This window comes from Echinops telfairi, unplaced genomic scaffold (genome assembly GCF_000313985.2).
Source record: "Echinops telfairi isolate 266 unplaced genomic scaffold, ASM31398v2 ScPeMD7_2573;HRSCAF=3158, whole genome shotgun sequence".
In the NCBI taxonomy this organism is placed as follows: domain Eukaryota; kingdom Metazoa; phylum Chordata; class Mammalia; order Afrosoricida; family Tenrecidae; genus Echinops; species Echinops telfairi.
In genome coordinates, this window is record NW_022106471.1 from 1,206,465 (window position 1) to 1,218,508 (window position 12,044).

Consider the following 12,044-nt stretch of genomic DNA (forward strand, 5'->3'; position numbering starts at 1 on the left):
GTCATCCATGCCTATATAAAAATCTCTCTGGAGTTGCTGTGTCTTACTTAGCCTCTGCTGCCTGGAAGGAGCCCTAAATCTACTAGAAGTGTATTGCTTTAATACTCCCTCTTGCTTGTCCTAAAAATGGCCCGTTCTGGCTACTCAGAGCTGCTTCCTAAGGGCTCCCCTTCCCCACTGCCCACAGGGTAGGGAAGACTTTGGTGATATGTCTCTGCATTGAAAGGCATCCGAATCTCCACTTCTCCGTCCTCCTAAAATCAGGGAGAACCAAGTTCAGATTCCAGTATCAGGTCCTTTCTGGCCACATGTCCACTTGTGCTTAGTTTCCTTCTCTGAGAAAGGGGATCGCACCGCGTGGCGTGTTGAGGTCTGCTGAGATGACACCATGGCCCTGCCCCTTAGGTGGTGAGTGGGTTGGGGGCAGTGGGGGGCGGAGTGGGGAGGCAAAGGGAGACACCTCAGGGCAGGATGTCAGGGGTCAGGACAGGATGAAAATCAAGCAGGGTCAAAATTAGCCCATATTGGGAAATATTGCCAAGTCAGTCCTAAACTTATATTCAGGGACTGTGTACAGGCTAACTCTCAGGATGTTGAGAAGCTTGGGATCTGCAGGGTGGGTGTGACAGAAACAGAGGGCCCTCTGGAGCGCCTCCCACAGAAGGGCTGAGGAATTGCAGCCCTCCAGAAAGCCTCTCCCTCTCCCTCATTGCTTAACTGAAGTGCATGCTCTTCCCTCCAAAACGGTGGTGCTGTGAAGCCAAACTCTGTTTTCAAAGCATTTTATCCTGTTGGCGAGAAACCACTCGGTGTTCTGGGTTTTCAGTGGGATGAGTCGAGTGTCTCTCTCGCCCTCACAGCCCCAGCAGCAAAATCGAGCTCCCCTTGTTGGTCAGTAATGCCTGAGCATGTGATGGATTTCTCAGTCCTTCTGTCAATGAAAGGAGCCCTGGTAGAGTAGTGGTTACGAGTTGGGCTGTGAGCTGCATGGTCAGCAGTTCGAAACCACGTGCAGCTTCTCGGGAGAAGGACTGGGCTCTCTACCCCTGTAAAGAGTTACAGTCTTAGAAACCCACTGGGGGGTCGCTATGAGTCAGCATTAACTGGATGGCAGTGAGGTTTTTTTGGTGGGGGGTTTTGTCTATAAACGTAATTGGGATTGATTTTCTGAATTCTCTCACCGCCCACTTTAAAACTGGCCTCCTGCTCTCCTTCTCCACATGGGCTCCAGAAATGTCCCCATTGGTGATCTCCTTTGATGAGCCTTGCCCGTCTATGGCAAAGGCCAGCGTCCGTCCTCTGCAAGAACCGCTTTAGTCCCAGTGCCGCTGGAGCAGAAAAGCCCCAAGCCGCCGCTGGCCTTCAAAGACTAGGAGTGTAGTTTCTCACCCTCTGGGCTACAAGCCCCAATCAGGGCCCTGCAGGCTGATTCCCCCTCTGCAGGGAGTCAGTCCCAAGTGTCTCTTAGTTCCCCGATGTGTAGAGGAACCTCACGTGGCATCTTTCTTCCTCCTGTGTCCCTGTGTGTCTCTCTCAAGTCTGCTCTTTCTGGAACTCAGAATGTATTAGGTTTAGAACCCATCCTACCCTGAGAAGGCCTCGTTCACAGAGCAAAGAGAATACTCCTTCTAAAGAGGACGGCAGACACAGGGCAGTGGTTAGGATTAGAGAACGCATTTTGGCTCAGGGTGGGGATACAGTTGAGCCCAGAACAAGAATCATTTATTCCTACGTCCTAAGAAGAATCCTTCATGTCTCTCGTTCACCGCCCCACCACCAACGTTCCAGGACCGTGCAGGAGACACGCCAGGCTCCATCCGGAGTGGGCCTTCACCATTCGCTCCTCCAACGCCCCAGGTTCATGCCTTTGGTTCACGCACACAGCTACGTTGGCAGGTGTGCTCATTGCTTCCTATGAGCTCAGAGTTCCAGCCTGTGAAGTGGGTGTGCTGAGGACGGAGCCCCCAGGGTTCAAATGCAGCTGTCCCTGACCCTACCACCACCCCGCACACCCCGCCTCGCTGTGGAGTCCCTGGGTTGTGTAAACCGTTAATTCACAGAAACGCAGGAGGTGCAAGCCCAGCCAAAGACGTCTTTGAAGAAAGCGCAGGCCCTGCACTTGTGGAAAGGCAGCGCGTGGAGCACCCTTCTACTATGGCTCCACTGCAATGCGACGTGCGGCGGGGTTGCCCGCGGCCCCGGTGCCCTCCCATCCCTGTGGTTCTGCCACCTTTTCTCCTGGGCACTCAGGCAGCGGTCCTTAGCTTTGCCAGGTGCGTGTCTGAAGAGAAACTATTCAAACGTGTCAGGGGAGCCAGCCCCTAACACAGCATCACGGTCCAGGAGGCGCAACTGTACAGCGATCATAAGTAAAGATTACAGTAAAGTCATAGATAGAAGCGAGATTGAAATAATGGAGGCAGACACGTTTCATGGTAGCATGCGCACCTCAGCTCCGCTTGGTGGTACAGGCCAGGAGAGCGGGCAGGAGAGAGGGGGAGGGGGAAGGAGGACAAGGGGAGAGGGGAGCGGGAGAGAGCGAGCTCTTTATTTTTAACCAAGGCTTATATACCTTGGGGGGCATGCAAGCCCCCTAATTACAGGTAAAGACATATGTCACAGGAAGGGGTTGTGCTATAGGTACTAAAGTAATGGGAGGGGGACCATCTAGGGGTGTACTTGTAATAGGAAGGGGAGGGATTGGGGGCACATGTAACAAGATGGGCGGATCCTAGATTCATTATGGCGGCCTAACCTTGATTGCCCTTGAGCTTGAGATTTCAAGCTTTCAGGGGAAGCCATCCATGGTCCCAGATAGCAGTGAGTGAACCCCGCCTGTGGGTTCTGTCTGGTGTCTGAATGCCTTCAGGGAGGATATCTCTTAAGCATCTGACCTCCCACCAGGTGCTGGCAAAACAGCTTCTAATGTTTGGTATCTCTTTGGGGAGATAAAGCTGGGAACAAGTCTTTTTGTATCCCACACAAACGCAGCTCAGAAAGCCATGGCTGAACGTGTTGACTCCAGCGCCCTCACGTAATGGTCAGGAAGGGAGCCATCCTTGAGTGAGTTGGGAAACGGCTGTGCATGATGTCAGCTTTTCCACAGCCAAGCATCCTTGTGTGACATCTGCAGAGAGCAGTAGGAGCCCCCACCTCAGCAGGTCCCCACTGGCCCACTCGCTCGCTCCGCAGACAGTCCAATTAGAGCTGCTTGGAAGGGGGATATGGCCTCCGGGGTGTGGACGCCACCCCGCCCCCACCCTCAGGGCACAGAAGGAGCTGTCCAGATGGCTGCCGCTGGCTCTTCTGAGCTGGACTGGGGTTCTCCAGTGAGTGGCCGCTGGGATTGTCTTGGCCCTCAAGCACTACCCCAGGCCCACTTCCTACCAGACGGGCTGGGCTCTGGGTCTCATTAGTGGGTCTGTGGTCTCTGGGCAAAGCTTTTCCAGCTTCCCTGGAGAGCCGGTGGTGTGTGCAAGATGTGTGTTTGGTTAACATGTGAGAGGGGCCGCTCATAAATTTCACAGCAGCAGGAACTGGGTGGCTTTGAAACTCCAGCTGCTGATAGATGCCGCCTGAGGCCCATTCTGAAAACCTGAACATGTGTCTTTCCCATCAGTCCCGATTGCTGATCAGACCCCGGGCTAGAATCGTGAGCCTTAGTGAAGAAATGGTATCTTTTGTTATGGAGAAAATTCTCTTGGAGCCGGGAGCCAGCAGCTCTCTACCTGTGGTGCCCACCTCCCTCACCTGTGTTGGGAACAAGCAAGCCCCTGGCACATGACAAACCAAAACCAAGCCCGATCCATTGCCACCAGCTCATGGCGAGTCCAGGTGTTGCAGGCTGTGACCTTGATGGGGTCAGAGCGCCAGGCCTTTAGTCTGTGGAGCCACCCATTGGGCTCCAACTGCCAACCTGCAGTTGCAACCCATCAGCCCAGCCAGGGTCCCAGGCTGCAGGAAGCTCTGAATTAATGGTAGCCCTCTCCTCCCCCTTTCCCTCCTCCATCCCCCACCCTGTCCCCCACATTCCTTTCCTTCTTCCTGAACCCTGGTGGCCCGTTGAGGTCTGTCAGGAAGATAGACCTGTCTGTCAGAGCTGGCCTCCCTCTGGTGAGACTTCTCCCCGATAGCTCTGGTCGTATCTGAGACAAACACTTTTAAAAGCCCCCAAATGAGAACAGCATTATTCTCGCTCCTAGCATGGTTCACACGTCACAGAGTTTTCTGCTTTGGGGGTTCCTAACTCTTTCTGGTGAATTGGGTGGAGGTGGACACAGGTTCACATCCGGGTTCACATCCCATCATCCAGGCACGGTGGTTTCCGCTCTCGGGCGCTGGTGCCCTCAATGTGCCTGCACTTCTTCTTCTTCCCCTCGTTTCTGGTTTCCATTCCTCCTCCTGCTCGAACCCTCTGAACTCTGCCCTTGGGGAAGTGCTGGGGTCAAAGGGGTCACCAGCTGCTGGTTCTCCAGAAGGGGTTGGGGAATGTGAGGATCAGGACCCTGTCCTTGGAGGGGGTCCGTGACCTGAATCGAATGCTGCCTGCAAACGTTCAGGATGGCCACGCCAGGCCAGCAACTCGCCCACCTGTCCCCTCTGTCTCCGAGTTTGCTGTGTTTCTTCTCATCCTTTCCTCGGAAGCTCAGGGTTATCCTCAGTATCCGTTTCATCTGGGCTCTCAAGTTAGGGCTAACTCCACAATTCCCAGAGTTACCTGCCCAACAATCCCCAGCCCCCTTTTCAGAAAAAAAAAAATAGTACTCAGCGCCCTCCTATGCAGTGAGAACATAGATCTGTTTGTACTACGGCCCGTGGCCCTAGGGGGTGGTACCACTCACTGTGGAAACACTGCTGGGCCCTGTGTCTGCCCAGTCCACCATCTTGCCAGAAGCCCCCCTGCAGAGGGCTCTTCAGCACGCTCACCCCTACGGCCTGCACGACACCACTAGGTCCATCTAAGGATGGCCAAGCTGCAGCAGCCCCCCATTCTTCAGGTCAGACGGACTGGCTCCCCAGGGCTGTGGGGTGGAGTGGAGTGGGGCTCAGCTTGAGCTCAGTTGCCCCATCGCCTCCTCCCCGCTCCGTGGCTCAGTGCAAACCGCATCCGCTGACTGAGGCCCTGCAGAGACCTCCCTCCGCAGTTGCCGAACAGTTACTGAATAATGCTCACCAGAGACGACTCTGGAAGCCTTCTGAGCTCCCGGAAAGATTTGTGGAATCCCCCAGGGGCCGCTCAGCCCAGTCCCGTAGGGGCCATGTGAGTCAGAATCAATTCCATGACAGCGTGACAGCGAATGCTCTTTAGCTTTGGGGGGTTTCTTTTGACTTGAAATTGTACCCTGAAGCACCTCAGCCAGCTTCAGGTTTCAGTCCGTACCGCACGGGATTTGAATTGCTGGAAGGTGGTCAGCTCCTCCCAGGATGCCTACGAGGACCCTGCCATTTGCCTTCTGCAAGGACAAGTCTGTGCCTTTTGTTCCCTGTGCACTATAAGTCCATTCAGCGCCAACTTCAGTGGCCATCGACACTCTCAGGAGGGGTGCCTATTGCTGCTGTCGGGTGGGCCCCCGACTCACAAGGCTTTAGCCAATACACAGGGCAGGAAGCCCTGCCTGGTCCTGCACCATCCCCACAAGGGACTGCAGGTCTAACAGTGCTTGTCTGCAGCATTCCCGTGAACAGTTTTCCAAAGTAAATCCCTAAGACAGTGGTTCTCAACCTGTGGGTCGCAACCCCTTTGGGGGTCGAATGACCCCGTTACAGGGGTCACCCTATTCATAACAGTTGCCAAATGACTGATATGAAATAGCGATGACAATAATGTTATGGTTGGGGGGGTCACCACACATGAGGAGCTGTATTAAAGGGTCGAGGCATTAGGAAGGTTGAGAACCACAGCCCTACGTCGTTCTTCCTAGGATGAATATTACTATCTCATTAAACCTAACTTTTAAAATAGCACCTGGAGCTTGTCAAGCACAGATGCCAGGGCCCCGCTCCAGAGATGCTGAGCCATTCCATCTGTGGTGAACTTGAACTTGGCTTCTTAACAAGCTCTCAGGGGGGCTGTGAAGCTGCGGACTCCCAGACCACACTTTGAGGGTAGCAGCTACAAGCCCTGATAGGGGACTCCTTGTCACTGCTTGGCAGTAATTGTTTGACCTTGTGTTGAACTTATCAAGGGTCTATTTGTATGTCTAAATCCCCTTCGACACGCTGGCCCCTTGCCCCTTCCTCCCTGTGTGTGTTTGCTCCTCGGTGAGTTTAGTGACCACAGAGACACCCCTGGGAACTGCAGCAGGTCCTCTCTAGTCTCACTTTAGCACCCCTGGCCCCCCCCTCTTCATGAGGGACAGCACCGGGCTCTCACTGGTAACTATAAATTCCCAAGGTAGTCGGACCACACTTCCCAAAAGCTGCTGCTTGACAGGGAATTGGACAGCCCTGGGCCAGCCTAGCCCGGCAAGCAAAAGCAGCCATCCTTAAGGACTGAAGGACACCCTGGGACTTTTGGTTACAAGTCACTGAAGGCGTGGGCCAGAGGAGATTGTGTTCTGCGGTAGTCTTATCAGAGGTGGGGTTGGATTAGTACCTGGGAATCGTCAGTGGTGATACTAGAAGAGCTCCCTCCTCCAAAAATCCAAGTTCATGGCCATCGAGTCCATGCCAACTCATCGTGACCCTGCAGGACAGGGTAGCATTGCTCAGTGGGTTTCTGGGACTGTGACTCTTCATGGAAGGAGAGAGCCCCATCTCTCTCCCTCCCAGGGCTGGCCACGTTCTTCCTTTGGTGTCCTCAGCCCAGAGTGTAACCACTGTGCCACCAGGACTCCTGTGAGAAGTGCTAACGTGTAGCAATGTGTTGAGTCCCGCACCTGACAAGCTTGGCCTCCTTTAAGGCTTTGAACCCCCCATCGTTGTTGTTGGCTGCCACTGAGTTAGCCCAGCCCATCTCTCAGTAGGATGAGCCCATTGCGATCCATCGGGTGTGCTCACTGGCTGGTGTTCCAAGGTAGATTCCCAGGCCTTTCTTCCTGGCCTGTCTTGGTTTGTTGGCTCCACTGACGGCTGTTCAGCCTCACAGCAGTGCACAAACCTCCATTGGCAGGTGGAGGGAGGCCATGCACGGGGTGCATGGGGCTGGCTTCAACACCCCGTCGCCCTCACGGGAGCGGAGAATTCTACCACTGGGCCTGCCGCCACTCCCTGACCCTGGATGAATTGTGAACAGATGGAATTCTTACACGAGGACATCAAAAACCTCATGAGAAAATTCCATTGTCTTTCAATTTTGTATTTCCATGGATTTTTGAAGCCCTCTGGTAGTCTAGCTTGGGGGCCAGGCTAGAAGAGGTCCAGTACGCCATGCCAGTGGCTGAGTTAGGGGGTCACACCCCATCCCCAACTCCGAGGTCCACGCTCCTAATCACTGCAGGCTCTGTCCCCCGTGCCAAGGATTCTGCTGCACGTTTCGCCGCTGCTTTTTCCAGTTGGATTGTGAGCTTTCTAAGATGCTGATCCTTCCACAAGCTATTTCTACGGCCCAAACCAAAAAAAACAAGCTCGCCGCTCTCCGCCCATGGCAACTCACAGCAAAACCCTACGGCAGAGGGGCTTCAAAGATCTCGTGGAAAATTCATTAGCTTTGCAGCCTGTCTTCCATGAGCTTTTTGAAGCCCCCTTGTGAATACAGAGATGTCCACATGAGTTTACTACGTAACGGAGGTGTCTAAAAGCCCACAATATGGACTGTGTTCCGCCGGTTCTCAGTGAGCAAGTGTGCCAAGAACGTACTTCCCCCGTGCCCCTAGCCCCCCAAAAGTGAGAAAGACCGACTCCCCCTCATACCCAAAATCCAAGCCAAAGAAAACCCACTGAGAGGAGCCGAGAAAGCAGCACCCATCGTGCCATCTTGAAGCAGTGCCTATGGTGCCTCCGGTGTGGTTGGGATAAAGCAAGGCTGTTGAAGTCAAGGGGGGAAGTCGGGACTCTCTACTCCCGTAAATAAAGCGTTTCAGTCGTGGAAACCCTCCAGGGCAGTCCTACCCCATCCCATAGGGTCCCCGAGAGTCAGCGCCCACTCCGTGGCAGTGAGCTTGGTGTTTGGGTTGGGGTAGGAGTCAAATCAGACCCATTTTTTAAAAATCATTTTATCGGGGTCTCGTACAACTCTTATCACAATCCATACAGCCATCCATTGTGTGTCAGGCACATTTGTATAGTTGTTGCCCTCATCATTCTCAAAACATCTGCTTTCTGCTTGGTATCAGCTCCTCATTTTTCCCCTTCCTCTTTGCCCACCCCCGTGAAACCTTGATAATTTATAAATTATTATTATTTTGTCCTATCTTACACTGTCCGATGTCTCTCTTCACCCACTTTTCTGTTGTCTGACCCCCAGGGAGGAGGTTATATGTAAATCCTTGTAATTGGTTTTCCCTTTCTACCCCACCTTCCCTCCACCCTCCCGTCACCGCCACTCTCAGCACTGGTCCTGAGGGGTTCATCTGTCCTGGATTCCCTGTGTTTCCAGTTCTTATCTGTACCAGTGTACATCCTCTAGTCTAGCCGGATTTGTAAGGTAGAATTGGGATCATGATAGGGGGGGAGCATTAAAGAACTAGAGGAAAGTTGTATGTTTCATCGTTGCTACACTGCACCCTGACTGGCTGGTCTCCTCCCCGCCACCCTTCTGTAAGGGGATCAGACTCGTTTTTTAAATGGTGCCTTTCACGCTGTAGCCCACTTGTTGGGCACTGCATTCCTGAATTGATGGGTAATCTTATTCTTCTCTGAAAGCAGAGGAAGAAAAACCCCAAGAGGTCTAGAGACCACCCCAAGCGCCTAAGAGTTAGGGTGCTGGAGCTGTGAGGACCTGCCGTTGCCCCCTGACCCAGGCTCCTTTTCTCAGGCAGAGCGGGGTGTGCCACTTCCGGATGAATCATTGTTTTGATGTTGTTTTGCTTTCAACCCTCTTCCTAACCTCTTGCTGCCCCTCAGTCTCACCCCTCCAGAGGAGCCTGGCTGCAGTTGTGTAGATCCTGCCCAGAGTTCTTACAGTCACATGCCTGTGTGTTTCTTTCTGGAAGTAGCTCCGAGCCACGTGGAACGTGCCGGAAGCCCGCGCATCTCACTTGCGCTGTGTCATGAGCATCTCTTCCCGCGGTCACTCGTCCACCTCAGCATCAAGGTCATCCACGGCTGTGCCTTTCTTCTGGTGTCGGGCTTTTCAAAGAGATTTGGGTGGAAGCTTACTTTGGACCTGACGGCCGTCTCTTGGCTAAGGCCAAATTAGGCAGCTCTCCCATTGCAGGCCTTGATAGCAGAATGGCGCTGGGGCCTTTCAATGCCACTGAATCTTTCCAGGCGATGGTTTTGTCTTCTACCGGCTCAGAAACAACCACCCTCCCCACTCCCTCCACACTTCCTGCTGGGCGGCAGGGGGCTCGGGAGGCTCCGGCCCTGGACTGACAGTTGTCAGCAAGTGATGGGGAGCCGAGAGGAGAGCAAGCGGGTGCCTGCGTGGAGGCGGGCGCAGACCAGAGCACAGCCGGAGGGTGGGTGTGTGCGCGCATGCGGGGACAGCTCTCTGGGCTGTGCTGTGGATCTGAGCTGCTGCCTTTTGTCTCCCCAGCAGACCCGCCAGTGGCCGCCGCGGTGGTGTCTCATTTTAATGACTGCCCGGACTCCCACAGCCAGTTCTGCTTCCACGGGACGTGCAGGTTTTTGGTGCAGGAGGACGAGCCAGCATGTGTGTACGTATCCTCGGGTCTCCTGTGGGGAGGGGTGTCTGAGGAACCCCATGAGAGAGCAGTTACCTCCATAAGGGGGTGGGGGGCAGCGCGGTGCTGAGACTCCTGCTGGCTGACATGCTGGAGGGTCCGAACAGCATGCCGAGGGACACCTGCTTCAAAGCCAGCTCGCTGGTGACTGCACACTTCGATCCCCTAGAACAGGGGTCAGCCAACTTTCGGTCGGCCAACTTTCGAGTCGGAAGAGCTGATCCCATCCCTCGCCACGATTAAAAACTATTCAAGAGCCGTGAACATATTTTTACAAACAAATGAAGTCACCGGTCATACTAGCCTTCAAATGTTTTACACATGACACTACGATCGTTTCATTTGCATTTTCGATTCTACTTTGGTGCCACGTGGACCTACCGAAAGAGCTGCAGGTGCTCTTGAGCCGCAGGTTGCCGACTCCGGCTCTAGAAGAATCCTGAGCAGAAGGGAACTGGATTTCAGCTTCGTGAGGAATCCAGACTTTCTGGAGTCATGGAGGCAGAATGAACCCCTGAAAGTATTGCCCTGAGATTATCTAAAAACCAAAAATATGCCAGGAAGTCTTCTGTAAGCCAGTCATTTCACTTAATCAGTGAAGTGCTGACCTTGGGCATTGGCTTCTGTTAAAGATCCAACTGTCAGTAACTCAAGCGATTAGACAGGAGACGTAAGGGGCAGCGAGGGAGGGCTAATGAGGGAGAGCTTAGAAAGGAGGGGGAGAATCGTCGTCCAACTTGAAGAATACACTCCGTGCCCGTGAATCGTACGGGGAGAGACTGCGTGTGTTTTGCTGGTTGTATTTTTAACATCCCCCAAAGGGAATTATTTTAAAATAATACAATAAAAATGCTAAGGCTTTCAAAAGCAAAGAAGCAAGACCAGCTGGTTAAAAGTCCAGGTTCCAGGGTCTCAGATTGGAGATCCTGAGGCAGAACCCCTAGTACAAGGGCTGCATGTTCAAGAAGCGCTTTGGTGGGGCCCAGGTTCAGGAAGCTGGAAATCCCTGTATCCGGCGTTTCATTGACTACTTGGCATTCTGGGGAGCCAGGTGCTGTGCTGGATAATGTTGAGTAGGTCTCTGCTTCCCAGACTCGTACCAGTCTAGCAAGTAAAATACATTAAAAGATTAAGTCACAACTTATAAGTATAGATGCCTATAGGGGGCATGGTGGGGTTTCAAACCTGGCAAATCTTTAGCCCTCCCCCAGGGGCTTCCTAGAGCCCCACTCTGATCTCCTGAATCAGAATGGGAAGGAAGAATCACACTGATGACACCCCTAATGTTTGCTACAGTTTAGCTCAAGGAGAGCTTCCCAGAGGAGGAGGGGAAGCTGTCGGGCGTGGCCAGATGGGGGACAGCTGAGCAGGTGTTCCAAACCTGGGGTGCCCAGGGGTCCTGCGGTTAGGGATCAGTGCACCTACAGCACAGGTGGCCAAACAGGACACGTGGAGGCTGGAGCTGTCAGTGACCTTTCTTCTCCAGACAGTGGGAGTTCTATCGATTCCGGGCATTTGTTTCTAAAGCATAATGCCAGTAGATGGCCCTGTCCTCAGCATTAGCACTAGGGACGGAAGTGGCTGGCCAGGCTGTTCTGGGCACTGACGGGTTCACTGCACCCCTGGCCTCTGCCACAGATGTAGGAGCACACCCGTGCCCCTGGTATGACAACCAAAAATGTCTCCCATGTTAGCAGATACCTGCTGAGGGACAGAGGTCCCTGGTTAAGACCACCAGCTACATGAAATGGCATTTTGATTAGGTCAAGCCGGTGAACCATTGGTCATTTCTTTGGTTCAACGTGTTAAGCAAACATCAAAAACTCTCAAACCTGATGCTGTCAAGTCAGTGGCAACTCATAGCTAGGCTATAGGACAGCGTAGAACTGCCCCATAGGCCCTCCAAGGTTGTAATGATGGCAGAAACAGGCTGCCACGTCTTTCTCCCCCAGAGACCGGTGGGTTCAAAGGGCCAACCTGTTAGCAACCAAGTGCTGAAGCACTGTAGCCCCTGGCTCCTCACTGCCTCACACTATCGACAGGAAGGTGTGCATGTTGACTGAAAGGTGGCAATGTGTTGAGTGGTTGCTGTGTGGTAAGTGTTGTTCTAAACACAATGCATGTGTTTCACTCCTTCAAGACTGAAATCATTCCTGCTTTGGACGTTTGATTGAAGCCTGTGTTTTTGGTGATGGAAGGCATTTCAATTAAATGGAAAATTGTGTTTAGATCCCATGGGTGTTGAGGAAGGGAGCCCTG

General features: G+C 53.3%; 1 protein-coding gene across 1 annotated transcript in view; it reads left to right on the plus strand.

Moving 5' to 3' along the window:
• Positions 1–12,044, plus strand: part of TGFA (transforming growth factor alpha) — a 69,701-nt gene that overhangs the window by 46,485 nt on the left and 11,172 nt on the right. The window contains exon 3 of the mRNA XM_045294084.1: positions 9,641–9,758. Coding sequence (XP_045150019.1) covers positions 9,641–9,758 — 118 coding nt within the window. The remainder of the gene's footprint in view (positions 1–9,640; positions 9,759–12,044) is intronic.